This window comes from Capra hircus, chromosome 11 (assembly GCF_001704415.2).
Source record: "Capra hircus breed San Clemente chromosome 11, ASM170441v1, whole genome shotgun sequence".
NCBI classification, from domain to species: Eukaryota; Metazoa; Chordata; class Mammalia; order Artiodactyla; family Bovidae; genus Capra; species Capra hircus.
In genome coordinates, this window is record NC_030818.1 from 47,717,816 (window position 1) to 47,736,277 (window position 18,462).

The 18,462-nt window shown below is 47.5% G+C and overlaps 1 protein-coding gene across 1 annotated transcript; it reads left to right on the forward strand.

Moving 5' to 3' along the window:
* On the forward strand, positions 9,930-17,553 carry CD8A (CD8a molecule). The gene is made up of 6 exons (XM_018055353.1): positions 9,930-10,338; positions 10,449-10,814; positions 11,399-11,515; positions 11,728-11,838; positions 13,417-13,447; positions 16,213-17,553. Exons 1-6 carry the CDS (start codon positions 10,287-10,289, stop codon positions 16,262-16,264), a joined length of 729 nt encoding a protein of 242 aa, XP_017910842.1. The 5' UTR covers positions 9,930-10,286; the 3' UTR covers positions 16,265-17,553.

Genomic DNA, 18,462 nt, shown 5'->3' on the forward strand with positions numbered 1-18,462 from the left:
TCACTTCTCAGTTTCTGGAGTCACTGAAATAGGCTTTATACTATAGCCTCTCAAGTAGCTATTGACAAAGCCACTGTCCTTCTCTCACTGAAAAGTAGTTGCCTACCCCGATGAACTTAGAAACGGTTGGGGAAATATAAATATTTTTAATTACCATGCAAATTTACCAAAAAACTATTTTTATCTTATCAAAGGCTTTCCACTTTGTTTTCACCAAAACTTTGGATCTAAAGGTTTCTCTCATTTGATTCATAGACAAAAAAAAAAAAAAAAAAAACAACTGCCAACTATCCTCATTGGCACAGGCTTCAATGTCAAACCAACTAGCAAATCAAGCTTACCTTCTGTTAAAAAAGAAGTCTGATTCCTTTTGCAATTCGAAGGAGCATGTTTTTTAAATTAAGTAATTAATTTGTGTATTTTTGGTTGCGCTGTATCTTCACTGCTGCGCGGGCTCTCTCTAGTTGCGCTGAGCAGAGGCTACACTTCATGGCCGTGCTCGGGCTTCGCATTGCGATGGCTTCTTCTGTTGTGGAGCAGAGGCTCTAGATGCACGGGTTTCAGTAGTGGTGGCTCTCAGGCTGTATAGCATGGGCTCAGCCATTGTGGTCCCTGGCTTAGTTGCTCTGTGGTATGTGGAATCCTCCCAGATCAGGGATCGAACCTGTGTCCCCTGCATTGGCAGGCAGATTCTTACCCTCAGCATCACCAGGGAAGTTCTCCAATGAACATGTTAATGTGCATCCCATAATACCGTCTCCCTCTGAACTCCAGCTCTACAGTAGAGAGGTTGGTAGAGTGATGAAGCTCAGGAGATGGCCATAAAGGAGCTCAGCCTCCAGCATTTCTGCCCAATGTCCTGTTTTCCAGCATCTCAGAGACTCTTCTCAAAAGAAATGCATTCTTTGTCAATTTCTAAGCAAACAGACATTAAATGAAAAATATTTGTTGGCATATGGGTGCATGTATCTCTTTCCTTTGCACCACAGTAAGATACAGGAGGTTGGGAGGTCTGCTGTTTTGTTTTAAAGCAGGAAAAAAGAGCAATCGTGAAAGGTGGAGTGGAGAAAGAGAATCTGTGAAAACTAGACAAAGCTATTTGTTCTTGGGCAGATCCATCTCAGGAAAAAGGATAAACAGGCTTTGAGGATCTGGAAAACAGCCCCCTTAAAATTATGTGTATACTCTGTGGGTGAGAATGAAAACTGGTGCAGCCACTATGGAAACAGTCAGGAGGTTCCTCAAAAACTAAAAAATTCAACAGAAAACAGACAGGGGGATACATATACTCATGGTTGGTTCACATTGTACAGCAGAAACCAACACAACACTGTAAATCAATTATCCTCCAATTAAAAACTAAAGACAAAATAAAACAAAACAGAAAACATAAGAGCGCAGGAATGGCCATGTGAATATCACACTAGATTTCAAAACAAGGTATCACCAAAGATAAAGAGGGACATTTTGTAATGATAAAAGGGTCAATCTGCCAAGAAAACAGTACAATCCTAAATGTGTGTGTCAGTTCAGTTCATTCAGTCGCTCAGTCGTGTCCGACTCTTTGCGACCCCATGAATCGCAGCACGCCAGGCCTGCCTATCACCAACTCCCGGAGTTCGCTCAGACTCACGTCCATCGAGTCAGTGATGCCATCTAGCCATCTCATCCTCTGTCGTCCCCTTCTCCTCCTGCCCCCAATCCCTCCCAGCATCAGAGTCTTTTCCAATGAGTCAACTCTTTGCATGAGGTGGCCAAAGTACTGGAGTTTCAGCTTTAGCATCATTCCTTCCAAAGAACACCCAGGACTGATCTGTAGAATGGCCTGGTTGGATCTCCTTGCAGTCCAAGGGACTCTCAAGAGTCTTCTCCAACACCACAGTTCAAAAGCATCAATTCTTCAGTGCTCAGATTCCTTCATAGTCCCACTCTCACATCCATACATGACCACAGGAAAAACCATAGCCTTGACTAGACGGACCTTTGTTGGCAAAGTAATGTCTCTGCTTTTCAACATGCTGTCTAGGTTGGTCATGACTTTCCTTCCAAGGAGTAAGCATGTTTTAATTTTTGTACCCAACAACAAAGCTTCAAAATGTGATAGGCAAAAAATGGACAGAGTTAAAGGGAGAAACAGACAAATCCAGGAACATAACTGGAAATGTAACATCCAAATTTCATAACTGATAGACCCCAGATGCTGCTTCTGGACAGGAGGCAAGGTATTTGAGGATGTGCAATTTTATCTGTAATGTTCATCTGAAGCAAATGTGACAAAATGCTAACACATTAATTTTGACAGGTGCTTTCTGGGGAGCCTATGGGTGTTTTTATATTATTTGCTCTATTTTTCTGTGTTCAAATGCTTTCTTTAAAATTAAAGGGTGAATGGAAGACACATTTAAGTGAATGAACAATAAATGAAATCCAGACATCAACATCACCTCATCCAATATTCCTCTAGCTCCCTAACGCTCTCCAGCCTACCCTCCTGCCCCCACCTCCCTCTTTACCTGGGAGTCTTCCTCTGACAAACACGTGGGAGTCGATGTCCTTAGTGGGCCAGGTGTTGAACACAGGCTTACAATCTCTTCCTGCCAGAGGCAGCATTCAAGTCGTCCCAAGCTTCCATGTCCCCCCAAAGCTCCTTTATAGCCCAAATCCACAGCAGCCACCTCTCCATAAAGGATTGCCACCTCTCAAGCCCCATCCTGAAGTCCCTACACCACCTGAATTACTGCCAATGTTTTCTTCCCTCTCCTTAAAAATGCGCCTTCCCTAAAGGTTCAATATGCTCCTTTGCTTCTCCTTTCCGCTCTGCCTGCCTTTGCAATCAGACCCACTCTCAAAACTTAGATGAAGACAGCCTTGCCCAGGCTGGGTTCCCAGCCCTGGTCCCTCTCTCAGACTCAAATCCTGCCTCTCCAGTTGCATTCAGGATGCTTCCGTTTGAATGTTCTTGACATTAAAGATCTGTAGCAAGCTGGCCCCCAACTTTACAGCAAGCGTGTGTCTGCACCAAGAGAATGACACAGCATCATTATAAGTTGTCAACAGACGTGTGGGTTTTTCCCGTCACAGATCAGGTTCTTACTCTCTTCACCCCATCCAAGCTGTGACTGAAGGTTCGCCCAAGGGTATTTTAAATATTATCTCAACTTCTTCTGACCTCCTGGGCTGCCTTCCTCTCTGTGCTTCTGAAGTCTTGTGGTTCAACTTGGTATGTTCAGAGATGAACCTCTTTTTACTTATTCTGTTTGGCATTCTGGGAGCCCTTTTGATCCGAGCGCTTGTGTCTTTTAATTGTGGAAAATCTTCAGCCAAGATCTCTTCCAGTGTTCCTTCTCCACACTCTCTTTATTCTCTTCTTTCTGAAATTCTATTAAATATTTCTCAGTGCTCGTCCACATCTGAGCAGCTTTTCAAACTGTTTCTGTATCTTCTCGCATTGCAATCTGTTAGTTCCGCAGTGCTAGTTTCCATTTTACTAATTATTCCTTCAACTATGTCCAGTGTAGGGTGTATCCTAGTTTATATCCAAACTATATATAGATTTTATTTCCAGTATTCTCAGTATTTATCATATTCAGTTGTTCTTGTTTAATTTCTGCGTTTTCTACACCTTCTTTTTCTCTGTTTTAAACTCTTTTCAGATTGCTCTGTAATTTGTATCTCTTCTGAAGTGAACTCCCATCCCAATTTTAGTAAGTTTTCTTTACATGTATTTTGAATTTTCAGTGTGTCTATAATCTCACCTTGAATGGGGACTTTAAAAATCTCTCTTTTTGGAGAGGGAGAGAGAGAGAGGAAATGTGGGACTAAAGGATCAATTAGGAGCCAGGCTGGGTTTCCATCTCATCTCCACCACTTACTAGTTGTGCGACCGTGGGTAAGTTATTCTCACATCTCTGAACCTCAGTTTCTTTCTCTGAAAAAAGGGAGAACTACACCCACTTCAGAGGGCCCATGAGATTTAGAATAAGTCCTGCCAAGTTCTAGACCACTGAGGGTGCTCAGTAAATGTCAGTTTCTCCTTTTCTCAGCAGATGTAGGCAGAAATGGTGACACTGGTAATAAAGTTCAGTGACACAATGAAAGTTTAAAAAAACAAAAAGCAAAACTCTCTCTCTCTTTATACTCCATCCTCCTAGTTTTTTCAGGGCAACAGTCAGAACCAGGCCTTATTCTGGTGGCTCTGGGCTCTGTTCGGTGGTGACGCTGGAGATCAGGTGACTGCAGTCTCTGGCCCGCCCTGCCATCACTGTAGGGACACAGCCCCATATGAGCCATGACTATGGAAAAATGCACAGCTTTCTCCAGCCTTTCACTGAGGAATCCTGACCCAACCCCCTGTTTCAAATAGAGAGCCTGGCTTCAGCCTCTCTCCATAGATGAAGCACTTTGGGACCCTGTTAGCTGAAGAAGTCAAACCCTCAGTGCCACTGCTTCAAGATGGACCCTCAAGACACAGGCTCAAGAACAGAGCCCCTGGCTCCTGATTTCAGCCCTGCTTCACCCCTACACTGCGGACATATTCACCTTGCTTTTGAATGAGTCCATCTTTTCCCCTTCCTCCTTCTCCTCCTTCTCCCTTCAAGCATACCATTACTACGTATTAAAACATGGTATTAGCAGCATCTTGATTAGGAGTCAAGTACCTCATTCTTCTTTTTTTAATATTCATTTATTCAATTTTTGCTTGTGCTGGCTCTCCATTGCTGCGTGCGGGCTTTCTCTAGTTGTGGCAAGGGGGGGTCTATCTTGGTTGCAGCGCGTGGGCTTCTCATTGTGATGGCTTCCCTTATTGCAGAGCACGGGTTCTAGACACGCGGGCTTTAGCAGTTGCAGCACACAGACTTAGTTTTTCTGAAGCATGAGGAATCTTCCCAGACCAGGGATCAAACCTGTGTCCCCTGCATTGGCCAGCAGATTCTTGTCTCCTGTGCCACCAGGGAAATGTGTTAAATGCCTCATTAAAAATAACCTCTCTCCCTATTCTTACTTTATCTATAGCCAGCCACCTCATAAAGCCTTACCTGAGCACTCTTATCTGAAACGAACTATCTCCACATCTTCTTGTCTGTTCTACTCTACTTTTACCTGCATTTAGCTTTTACCAAACAGGGTTTTTGAAGACCAAATGTGTAGCAAGTCCTGTTAGGCACCATGATAAAAACCATGAACAAGATGAGGTCTCTTCCTCAAGGGACCAAGGTTCTGGTCATCAAGCTGGATGAACAAATAAACCACTGCTGGGCAGAGTAAGTGCTTCAGTCTAGGAATGCCCAAGGTCCAGGTGACACCAAGAAGCCTATGGTCCATACTTTCTAGGAGCAGGGGGAGGGGTGGGTAAGGTACTGAGCCCCAGAAGGAGGAGATGCTTGGGCTGGGACTTGAGGAAGAGAAGATTACTAAGCAGACAGCAGAGCTGAGAACAATCCAGGCTAAGGGAATAGCATGTTTAATGACACTGAGGTGGAAAGGAGCAAGGTCTCTTTGAGAAGCCAAGAGACACCAAGCGTAGGAGGTGTGAATAAGGCAAACAGGAGAAGATGAAGATGGAGCTGCAGACCCAAGTGTGCAGGGCCTCCAACAACATTCAGGATCACCCAGTGTCCCCCCTGGGACCGTAGGAAGCCCTTGTAGGATGGAGCACAGGATTAGCAGCACAAGATTTTCACTGAACGGGACCAGGAGCACTGGAAGAGACTGGAGTAGAAATGGGGTGGTCAGTTAGAAGACCACTGCCAAATGTCAAGGTAAGAGATGACGGTTGCCTAGTTGAACTTGGGGGGTTGAGGGTAGAGAAAAGTGGCAATGGCAGAAGTGAGATAGAAATAACAGGTGTTTGTGATTGAGATAAAGCAAGGCCCTGATAATTCTAGAGTTCAAAGGCCTTTCTAGGCCCAAGTAAGCTAACTCTTTTCCAGGAGATGGTAATATCTCCTGGACCAGCAAGGGGAGACAACAGCTAACTTCCAACACCATGATTCCAGGTTGGCCCTGGGTCAGCATCTTAGGAGCTGGGGCCCAGGGCCCTGACTAATTTCCTACCACTACCCCACCCAGTTATACATTCTGAATAGGTCTTTAATTAATGTGTGTATGTGTGTGCATGCTCCATCGTGTCCAACTCTTTTGTGATCCCATGGACTGTAGCTCACTAGTCTCCTCTATCCATAGGATTTCCCAGGCAAAAATACTGGAGTGGGTTGCCATTTCCTTCTCCAAGGGATCTTCCGGACCCAGGGACTGAACCTGTATCTCCTCCTTGGCAAGTGGTGTCTTTACCGCTGAGTAGTTCCGTAGTTTAAGAACATATACCTTCAGACTTCCCTGGTGGTTCACTGGTTATCATTTTGCCTTTCAATGCAGGGTGTGTGGGTTCGATTCCTGGTGAGGGAGTTAAGATTCTACATACCCCATCAGCAAAAAAAAAAAAAAAAAACAAACAAATCATAAAACAGAGGCAATATTGTAACGAATTCAATAAAGACTTTTACAATGGGCCACATTAAAAAAAAAAATCTTAAAAAAAAATAACATATACCTTGAGGAAAGCAAAGACCTGCTTAAATTCGGCCTAGAAACTGGTGACCTGTTTAAACCAGCATAAAAACTGGTGTTTTCTAAGGGACCATGGAAAGCCCTGGCAGGATGGAGCACAGACTAGGTGAGCAGGACAAGGTCTTCACAGAAAGGGACCAGAGGCGCTGGAAGAGTGCCAGCCTCTCTGTCACAGAAACTGGTGACTCTGTTACCCTGTCACTCCCTGAGTGTGTTTAAAAATAAGGAGTTTGAGAGTGAGGCTGCTCCCATTTCTTCATCTACCCCATGCGAGTGCCAGTGTGGGATGCGGAGCTCACCTGGCAGTCCTCACCCAGCCCTCTGCACACCTGGCCCTGCAGGAAACAAGCATCGCCAGAACGTGCACAGTTGCATCTGTTCTGTCTGCGACAGGGCGGATGCCACTGTGGTTACGCCGAAAATCTACCAGCTCTCTGAAAAATAACATTGGGGTCACAGAGCCTCCTCGGTGGGTTTGACATGTTGCCCTGACATCCCCCCATCCTCTGTCATGCTCTGCACAAGGGGGCTGCCAGCCCCTTGGTTGACACTTTTCTAAGTAGCAAGGCTAGAAGACCTCCACGCTAGTTACAGCTCACTTCCGGGAGAGTGGGATAGGATGATTCTATTTTCAAGCTTTATACCCCAGAACCTGGGCATTGTCATCCTCATGAACCTGGTCCCCAAGATCCAAATATCTGTAGGTTGACTCTGGCTTCCCTCCAATGCTTCCTCCACCAGCAAGGTGTACCTTCGTGGCCGGTCATCCTCTTCACCTCCCTCCTGATGGCATCCTTTGGCCAAAAGGGCCATTTAACACTCCTGCAGTGGGAACAGAGATGAAGCAAAATGGGAAATTATTTAAAATGAGGACTGCCTTGTCAGGGGCCTATCTGGACTTGGCTGTTTCCTTGTGACCCTCACTCATGTGAGTTAAGGCACAGCTCTGTGTCTATGCAGCCAGGGACACAAACACACACACGTATTGGTATGCCAGGGGAACCACTGCTTGTGCCACAGTCATAGCCATCATTACAAAGGGTTTTCCTTCCTCAGCTTCCCTAGTCCTCCATTTGAAAATGTTCCATGAACATGAGTGATTGCTCACTGATATAGATGCACTGGATCTACTACAGCTTTACTAGTAATTGCAAAAATTGAGAAACTGCTGGGACTTCCCTGGTGGCCCAGTGGCTGACTCCACACTCCCAATCCAGGGAGCCTGGGGTTCCATCCCTGGTCAGGGAATTAGATCCCACATGCTGCAACTAAGACCCAGCACAACCAAATAAGTAAAGAAGTGCTTTTTTAAAAATTGAGAAACTCCTTAAATGTCTGTTAATAGGGAAACTAAATTATGGAACACTCATATAAAATGCTGGAGAAGGAAATGGCAACCCACTCCAGTATTCCTGCCTGGGAAATCCCATGGACAGAGGAACCTGGTGGGCTACAGCCCTTGGGGTCAAAAAAAAGAGTCAAACACAACTAAGCATATAAAATACACTCTTTAGAAGTATGGGTGCATCTACAGGTGCTGACATGAAAAGCTTCCCTCTTCTACTGTTAGATAAAAAATGCAGGTTGCCAAAAAAATATGTGTATAGTACAACCATGTGTCTAAAATGATGTATAAGCATCTGTTTGTGCATAGACTATATATAAGGGGCACACATAAGTGGTTTTCTCTAGAGAATGGACGATGGGAGGAGAGTTGAGACAGGGAAACTTCCCCATACTCTTTTTTTGTATTGTCTGAAGTTTTTCAATAATATATAACTTTTGTAATTTAAAAGACACTTAAAAAATATCTCTAAATATATAACGTTAAATGGTGTGTGTTAGAGTAAGTACCTCGGACGCCTTGGGTAGAGGGGTGAGAGAGAGTGTTGACATCAAAGTTTAAAAAAAAAAAATCCCCATCCAAGACTCAAGCTCAGACTCCATGAAGGGAGTTTTGCAGTTTTGCAAACACAGCTCAGCCTGCCGTGATATGACATGCGACATCTGGGAGGGTGTCAGGGACATAGGCCTCACCACCTGGCAGAACTCATGGATGGGGCAGGCACATGGAACAGATAACACCAGGTGGTTTGTCTCTAGAAACAAGGGGCAGCAGCACGAGGGGCAGGCACTGTGGCAGGGGTCCCCAACCCCTGGGTTCTAACGCCTGATGATCAGAAGTGGAGCTGATGTAATAATAATAATAAAGTGCACAATAAATAAAATGTGCTTGAATCATCACCAAACCATCCCCTGCCTCCAGTCGGTGGAAAAGTTGTCTTCCACTAAACTGGTCCCTGATGTCAAAAAGTTTGGGCATCGCTGCACTCACTATGGGATGCAAAATGGGAAGAAATGAGAGAGGGGACCCACTATGGGGTGGAAGGTTTCAGGACAGCAGCAGACAAAAAAGGAAGGGGCCAAGTGTGTATCAGGTTCAGACAGGAAGAAACGTCTCCGCCCAGGCTGACACATGTGCCTGCCAAGCACCCAGAGCCAGAAGAATGAGATTCAGATACCAAGGCTTGGGAGCTGGCCAGGGGCTGAAACAGAAGCGCATTCCAGCATGGGGAGCGCACAGTTCAGATCATCAGTGGTGCTAGCGGTAAAGAATCTGCCTGCCAGCACAGGAGACACTAGAGACATGGGTTTGATCCCTGACTTGGGAAGATTCCCCTGCAGGAGGAAATGGCAACCCCACTGGCAGTATTCTTGCCTGAAAATGCCACGGACAGAGGAGCCTGGCAGGTTACAGTCCATGGGGTCGCAAAGAGTCAGATATGACTGAGCGCACCATAAGATTACCCTATGGGCATGTAGTGGGGGTGAATAGGAAAGACCAGGACAGGGGCCTGGGAAGGAGGCTGGGCAGAACCAGCTCTCAGAGGCTCCAAGCCAAGGCAGGGCTGAGCTTCCACGCAGAGCTTCCTCTCAGACCTGCAGGTCACCAGGAGGCTTCAAGAGTGACACTATCACATTCCCTTTTGGAGAATACTGTTCACAGCAGTGTGGTTGGGGGACTGGCCGGAACAGGAGCTAGTGTGGAGGCTGCTGCAGTGGCCTCGAAGGAATGAGGCTGTGGTGGCCAGGTTTAACTGCTGAGGAAAGAGGATGAGAAGCAGAAAATCACAAACCTCACACACTGTTTGACCGGCTGACTGGTGGAAGTCTCCTCAATGGAAGGAAGAAGGTTTTTTCCTCTGTGGGCACCCGGACGCCCCTGTCCGAGTCCCCCAGACGTGGGCCAGTCACTAACTCCTCTTAGTCTCAGCCCTCAGGGCCCACTTCGCCGGGACCTAAAGCCCCAAGTTGTCAGTGCCAGGGCCACTCTGAATGAGGTCAAAGGAAGTGGACATTTCTCTCTCCTTCCTGCTCGCTCACCCTCCCTTCTAGAAATCTGTTATCTGCCTCCGTCACACCCACAAGCTAGCCCTTCCAAGGGCCACGTCCAACCATCCTTGTCCTTGTTCTCCACCTGGCTAGATTGCCTCGACGGCCCCCATTCACGGACCCCCACACCCCCACCCCTCTCTGGGCTGGAGGGTGACAACCGCGAAAAGGAGGGCGACTCTCTTCTCCGCGGGGCTTCAAGTGACATCACATCCTCTGAATTCGAAATCGGGCTCGGAGGCCGGTCGAAGGGCGAAACTTCGCCCGCCCGTCGGTGATCCACCGGCTGCTGCGCGCCTCGGAGTTTCCGCGGCGGGGAGCGCGCCATGGCCTCACTCTTGACCGCCCTGATCCTGCCGCTGGCCCTGCAGCTGCTCGGTGAGTTGGCGACCCCTGGGGGAGGCGGGGGCGGGGCTGGCATGGGACTGGGGGAGGTGGGGGGGTCGGCGCCGGGCTCCCAGCTAAGTCTCGCTACCCGTGTCCTGCAGATGCCCCCAAGGTCCTAGGGTCGCTCTCGTTCCGGATGTCGCCGACGCAGAAGGAGACCAGACTGGGCGAGACCGTGGAGCTGCAATGCGAGGTGGTGCAGTCCGGCATGGCGTCAGGGTGCTCCTGGCTCCGCCAGATACCCGGGGACGACCCCAGACCCACCTTCCTAATGTATCTCTCGTCCCAACGGGTCAAGCTAGCCCAGGGACTGGACCCCGACCACATTTCCGGCGCCAGGGTCACCGGCTCCAAATTCCAGCTCACCCTGAGAAACTTCCGCCAGGAGGACCAAGGCTACTATTTTTGCTCGGTCTTGAGCAACTCTGTCCTGTACTTCAGTAACTTCGTGCCTGTCTTCTTGCCAGGTTCGGCGCCCCGGGTCGGCTTTGGGGTTCGCGTCTGAGTCCGTTTTTCACAGGGACACCGCTACTTTCGAGTCTCTTGGTGTTCGAGCCTCTGGGGGCTACTTAGATACTGTTCCCAATTCACAGAGGAGAAAACTGAGGCTAGGGTGCGACTGGGTAGTAATTCAAGGTGACTTTTTAGGTCCGGTTGATCTGGGCTCGAGTTCCGAGCTAGTATGATCCTGGGCAAGTTATTGCACTTCAGTTATCTGAGCTTCCCTCTGCTGGTCAGTAGAAGGCCGGTATCCACCCTCCCACCCCTGCCTCCTCCAAGCCCTCGAGGTTTCTGGTGGGGCCCTGGAGAGAGGCTGGGCGGAGGGGCACGAGCCTCTGTGTTCATGTCCAAGGCACCCAGTGTACTCAGACGACCAGGTGGTCTTTCAGCATCTCCCTGCGCTGAGCGCCGAGCTCCGCTGAGCCTCTACGGCTCCTCCAGCGGCTAATCCGGAGGGAGTGCCCTCTTAGCAAAGGCTGGCGGAGAGGTGGGAAGGGTTCGCGGGCACAGCTCCAGCGCGGCCCCTAACCACTCTCCGTTGTTCCCGCAGCGAAGCCCACCACCACGCCGGCGATGCGGCCATCCACGCGCGCGCCCACCATCGCGCCGCAGACTAGGTCTGTCTCTCCGCGCTCAGAGGTGTGCCGGCCCTCGGCGGGCAGCACAGGTGAGGCGGGCGCGGCAAAGGCCCTCGCCGGGGCCACGCTGATCTTCCTAGCAGCCCAAGCGGTGGGGAAACGAAAGCCGGAACGGGGAAAGGGACGTGCCCGCACCAACGGGGTGGGATAGGGTTGGTGGGGGGGGGGGTCCCCAGGGTGGGGTCCGGGTGGGGGGGCTCCCGGGCCGTGTCCTAAATGTCCGCGTCTTCTGTGTCGTCAGTGGACACGAGCGGGCTGGCCTTCGCCTGCGATATCTACATCTGGGCTCCCCTGGCCGGGACCTGCGCCGTCCTTCTCCTCTCATTGGTCATCACATGCATCTGCTACCGCCGTAAGTCCTGGGGAATCGCGCGGGAAGACTCAGCCCGATTTTTGCAGCGCTTTGCCTTAGGCAGCCCTTGCGGGCAGTTCGGTTCGGATTTCTGGAACTTTGAGCTGCACCGCAGGGCCAGGCACTGCCTATGTCTTTCCTGGAGAGAGAACGCAGGGAAAACCCCTTCTCTTTCCACATCCCGGGAAGTTTTTAGGAAGGCATAGCCCCATCCCCGAAGCGGCAGCGGCAGTGGTGGGGTGTTCCACCCGCAAAGCCCGCAGGCCTGGGCTTATTACAAACGCCTAGGATGGGGAAGCAAATCGCAACCCACTCCAGTGTTCTTGCCTGGAGAATCCCAGGGACGGGGGAGCCTGGTGGGCTGCCGTCTGTGGGGTCGCACAGAGTTGGACACGACTGAAGCCACTCAGCAGCAGCAGCAGCAGCAGCAGCAGGATGGGGATGGGAGCAGGGCGGGGCCCGGCTGTGGCCTGGGCACCAGAGCCCGGGAAGCCCGGGTCAAAACTACTACAGGCAGTGGTTTATCCTTGGCCCCCTCCTTGTGAGCCCCCACCCATTTGGATCCTACTGCAGGTGGCCGTACTAACCCACGTTCACCCACGTCTGTATTTGCAATGCTTTTTAAAGTGATGTGAAGAAGGGTGGGAAAGAAGACCTCACCTCAGTTCTCAAGAGTTAAATGCTACTTATTGCATAGCACTATATTCAATATCTTGTAATTATCTATAAAGGAAAAGAATCTGAAATATTTATTTACATATACATGTATATATACATTTACATATATATGTATATGTGTTATTCCCTCAGTCACATCTGACTCTTTGGGACCCCATGGACTGTAGCCCACCAGGCTCCTCTGTCCATGGAATTTCCCAGGCAAGAATACTAGAGTGGGTTGTCATTTCCTCCTCTAGCGGATCTTCCTGACCCAGGAATCAAACCTGGATCTCCTGCATTGCAAGCAGATTCTTTATCATCTGAGCCACCAGGGAAGCCCCATATATTTACATATATATATATTTACATGTATAAAAACTGAATCACTTTACTATACATCTGAATCTAACACAATATTGTAAATCAACTGTAATTTTTAACTTTTAATAATAATTATTAAAACTATAAAATGTAAATATATTATGCTTTATAGCTTGTGTTTTAGTAAATTAATCTTTTCAGTGTCAATCATTATTATGCACTGTCATTTTACAAGTTTACTTTATTATGATGTATTTTTTCCAAATATTTATTTATTTGGCTGCGCTGGGTTTTAGTTGCAGCATGTGGGATCTTTTATTAATAGTTTTAGCATGTAGGATCTAGTTCCTTGATCAAGGATCAAACCCTGGCCCTCTGCATTGGCAGTGTGCGGTCCTATACACTGGACCACCAAACACCTATGATGTATTTTTAAAAACGTTGATGTAGTTCTTGTTTGCTTTGAAAAAAATAGTCATAGCCACACTAGAAAAAACTTATAATCCTAAATAAACAGGAGAAGTGAAGCAGAAATCATGTTTGGAATTGTTGGCCATGGTGAGATAATCATCTTACCCCTTCTTTTTCCTTAACCAGGGAACCGAAGACGTGTCTGCAAATGTCCCAGGTGAGTCTCTTATAATCTCTGGACCTGCTCATCCCAGGCAGCAGACGGTGGGGATCTTTTCCAGACAGAGGCCATGGCAGCAGAGTCCTGAGGTCCAGGGAGTTACTATAGTGTCTGAACAGATGCAGGCAGAAGGCTGACACAGGGGAGGAGATAGAGGTGAAGTTGGACTAATGGAAAGAGCAGTGTGGTTTCAGGAAATGTCCATCTTATTTGGCCTAACCTGAAGTATTCCCCCACTTAATCCCATATCCACGCGGTGCTCAGTCATGTCTGACTCTTTGCAACCCCGTGGATACCCATCGGACTCCTCTGTCCCTAGGATTCTCCAGGCAAGAACACTGGAGTGGGTTGCCATTTCCTCCTCCAGGGTATCTTCCCAACCCAGGGCTCAAACACACTTCTCTTTTGTCTTTTGCGCTGGCAGGCGGATTCTTTACTACTGCGCCACCTGGGAAGCCCCCAAAGACCCGAGGCTCTTTTATCTGGACGATTCTGTCAGAGTCTTGTTTTCTTTCTTTCTTTCATAAATATTGGTTTCTTTCTTTTAAAGTTTTTATTTATTTGGCTGCACTGGGTCTTCCTTGTGGCACACAGGATCTTTAGCAGCGCATGGGAACTCTTTGCTGCAAGCATGTGGGATCTAGTTCCCTGACCAGGGATCAAACCTGGGCTCCTTGCATTGGGAGCACAGAGTCTTAGCCACTGGACTACTAAGGAAGTCCGAGTCTTGTTGTTTTCTTACGAAAACTTTTTTATTTTCCCATTGGTTTGGTCTAGCTTTTGGGTGGTGGGAGGGGAGAGTCAGTTTTATCACCTGAACCAAATATCACTCGATTAAAAAAAAAATGGCCTCAGCTGCTCATTTCCCTGTGGCAACTCAGGGCCTTGATTTACTGCCAAGGACTGGAGGGGGAAGAAGGGGAAGTCAGGGAGAGAGGCAAAGAACTATCTGGCAGTTCAAGTGACTCCCTCATCCAATTCCAGCCCATGATCATTCTGAAATGATCGGGAAAAGACATAAGTGAAAAACGGTGTCTGAAAGAGAGGCCTCAGTCTCCTTTCTCCTTCCAGCTTAGTCTGAGGCAGCACTGCCCTAACATCTAGCAAGTGCCCTCTCTAGCCCAGCACAGTGATGGGGGTCACACCCAGGGAATTCCTTATGCTCACAGCAACCCAATAGGGGATCACCACAGTGCCATCTCACAGGTCACTGGCTCAGAGATCAGGAAATCTAGCCAAGGTGGCAGAGTCACGCCTACACGTTAGCTATCAATAATGCTGTTATTTAGTTGCTCAGTCGTGTCCAACTCTTTGCGACCCCATGGACTATAGCCCACCAGACTCCTTTGTCCATGGGATTTCCCAGGCAAGAATACTGGAGTGGGTTGCCTTTTCCTTCTCTGGAGGATCTTCGCAATCCAGGAATTGAACCCACATCTGCTGTTTGGCTGGTGGATTCTTTACCACTGAGCCACCCATCAATAATATTGGGTTGGCCAAAAAGTTCATTCAAGTTTTTCCCAAAACCCAAATGAACTTTCTGGCCAACTCGATCATAACAACCTTAAAGTTTACCAGTGCTTTATATATATGAATATATATAAAGTTTTTAAGTTTCAAGTTTCATAACAACCTTTAAAGTAGTCAGTGTGGTTACCATTTTATAGATGAGGAAACTGAGGCTTAGGACCTTTAGTGACTTGTCTGAGGCCATCCTGCTAGCAAGCAGGAGAGCTGTAACTTCTGTTCAAAGCCCAGGCTCCTCTCTGTGGTTGGGAGCCAGGGCAGAGGGGGTTAACGATAACCAACTCTCTTCACCAATTCCTTTCAGTAGATGAAAATGTTTCAAGTTTTATACCTGAGGTTTGCATTTCACCCTAGATATTTCTCTTCAGAAACCCAAGTTCAGTGTCTTATACATTGTTATTTTTTAACAATGGAAATGTAATGAATTTCCAATGAATATACTAAAGGTGATATACCAATGGATACCCTTTAAGAGCAGAGAAGGATTTTTTAGCAGTTTCAGTATTGGAAAGATTTTGCAGGAGAACCATCCATTATCTCTATCTTTTCTGAAATTTTGAAATGAGTAACTGAGAATAAAACTCTGTCCCAAAATACAAAACCATGCAGATTAAAACTATGAGCAATTCACACACCTGAGTTAATAAGCTCAGTGATGACCAAGGGCAGCTCAGCTTCAACCCTGAGGTTTTGGAGGATGGTGTGTGTAGACATGGCACTCACGATGAATCAGCCCATTTAGAAGGTGCTAGCCCAGTAGTGAATTAACACATCAAATTTGGGTCATCAAAGGGACTTTTAGGTAAAATAGCTCTACTTGACTGACAGACGGTGGTTCATTCACATCCTCCTCTATCGCTGTGATCCTCTCAAGGGCTGAAAATCAACTCAGATGATGGCTTGGTTATCAGCTTGCTTCTCACACCTCCATGGGGACCTTGACAAAGTCTCCAAGAAGCTAGACTAACTGGCTTCAGATGCTGGCTCCAGCCCGTCCTAGCCACGTGACCTTGGGCACATTCTCCAGCCTCTCATCTCAAGATGGCACAAGGAAAGTTCTTGGCAGGGTTGCTGAGGTCCTTCACCTAGTCCCATGCTGGTGGCCTGGGGACAAGTCCTCAGAGCCCCCTGAAGGCTGGGAAGCTGGTGGGGGTGTGTGCGGGTAGACTTGAGTGGATGCTGCATCGAATTGCAGGGGCTCCCGCTGCACTGACAGTCACCCACCTCTCTTACAGGCCCGTGGTCCGACAAGGAGGCAAGCCCAACCTTTCAAATAAATATGTCTGACATGGCGACGGGCCCCGTGTGACAGCCACTACAAGACTTCATCCTGAGAACTCTCCTGACGGGGAGCAAGAATCCTTCCCTTTCGATTTCTCCCGTGCTCCCTTCCTTCTCATTATTTTTCTTTTTCATGGGGGTGGGGTGGGAAGAGTTACTTTTTCTTTATTATTTACTTTGATACAAAACAAGACTCTCATGTCTAAGGCATACCACAAGGGTTATCATGCTGTTGTGCTCCCATACTGAGGTAGAGGGCGGGCAGGCCAGAGCTACCGCAAGCTCTGTTCTCAGAACCTGGCTGTGAGAACTGGTGGGGGCCCCGGCACCCACTCAGCCCCAACCTCTCCTCCACCCAATTTACAAAGGAGGACGCTGAGGCCCAGAGATGGGGAACAGCTGGATCAGAGTCCTAGCGGGGCTCCACACAACTGAGGTCTTTCTTCCAGAGGCCTCTGTCTCAGCGTGGAGAGCTGGATCTCAAGCCTCAAGAGAACTAGTTATTTCTGAAGCACCTGTGATAGACCCATGACCGTACCTAGAGCCTCTATGAGGTAATGAAATAGGACAAGAAAACTTGACAGAGTTCTGTGATACTGCTGAACAGGATCAGATTATATTTTTATAATCAAGCGTGAAATTATACAGATAATAGGAATTCTTCCAATGAAGTGGAAGGAGTGAACTGAACCCTGGAAAATGAGCAACCTGACCTCTGAAGAAAATCTCTGGGAAATCCCAGCCTGGATCCAAGATGGGTCTCCCAGCCCTTGTGTTGCGGAAGGACCCATGAAAGAGGAGAGGCCACCCTCTGCAAGCATGATTTGAATGTTTCGAAAGTTTAATGGAGTACAACTTTGTCTAAACATTGAGATTCCATATTCAAACATGCTCCTGGGTCATCGGTGAGTTTTTATAGTTTGTAAGGGGAGAATTGTGACTGAGCAGCTGGCACAGGCCCTGGCCACCCCAGGCTAGCAGCTGAGGGGATATGCAGACAAACTCTGGTGAGGAGGCTACGAGCCCAGCTACAGCCCTACAAGGCATTTTCTTTCTTACTGTGTTCTGCAAAAAATGCATGCTCACTGGAAGAAGAAATGTAGCGAAGGCAGTAAGAATCATCTGTAATTCTTTACCTCAGGGATAATCCATTGTTAATATTATGGGCTACATTCTTCCTGATTATTTTCTGTGCCTACAATATAAAATATATAATTGTTTAAAATGGGATTGCACTATGCTTTTATAAGTGGCTTTAATAAACAAACATTTATGGCTTACTTCTTAATAGCAAAGTCATATTTCATTTTTGGTTGTGCCATTATTTAACCATGACTTGATATTTCATTGTTTCCAATCTTCCACTACTGTAATAACAAATACTACTTAAAAGTTGCAGACATCTTGAGGACAAATACCTAAAATTCTTGGGTCACTGCTCACTTTCACCTCAGACTCCCCATTTTCACGTCAATCAAAATCAATTCATCTCTTCTTGTATCATCTTCCTTCACTTTGTTCTTCCTTGGTAACAGACAAATTGCTACTCCTCTTGTAATGAATCACAAAATCTTCATTCTGTCCTTCAGGTGAAATAGACATACAGAAAAGTGCACCAACTGTAAGCGTGCAATTCCAAGTCATTATGCAGTGAACTCTCACATAGCCGGCACCACATCAGAAACAGAACTTTCCCTGCCCTCTAGAAATGGCCTTCCACAGCCTTAATTTTAAAAAGCAGTCTACTTTTAGAGAACAAAAATCTAAAGGAAAAAGTATCAGTGTGGGAAAGCAGAAGAGAAACTGGGAAGGTTTCTTCAAGACAAAATCTGGCTCTGAACCCTCCTCCCAAACCTATCAAGCTAACCAGAATGCAGATGGAGGGGGCACAACCCAGGGATAGAGGCCTAGCTTGGAGTGGGTTGCAGGCTCTGGGCTTTCTCTGTGTTTCCTGAAAGAGGTGAGGAGGAGCATTCCTCAAAGGGAGGGACAGTAAAAGGGCCACGTTCTTTCTGGGCTACATTCTGCTACATTTTTTCTCCAACTTGCAGCTCAGGTGTGAGCAACCAGGAGCCATGAGGCTCCAGAAAGGATTAAATACTCCCTGATTTTTTTTTCATATCCCCCATGAAAGGGGTGGGCTTCCCTGATGACTCAGACAGTAAAGAATCCGTGCCTGGTGGGCTACAGTGCTTGGGATTGCA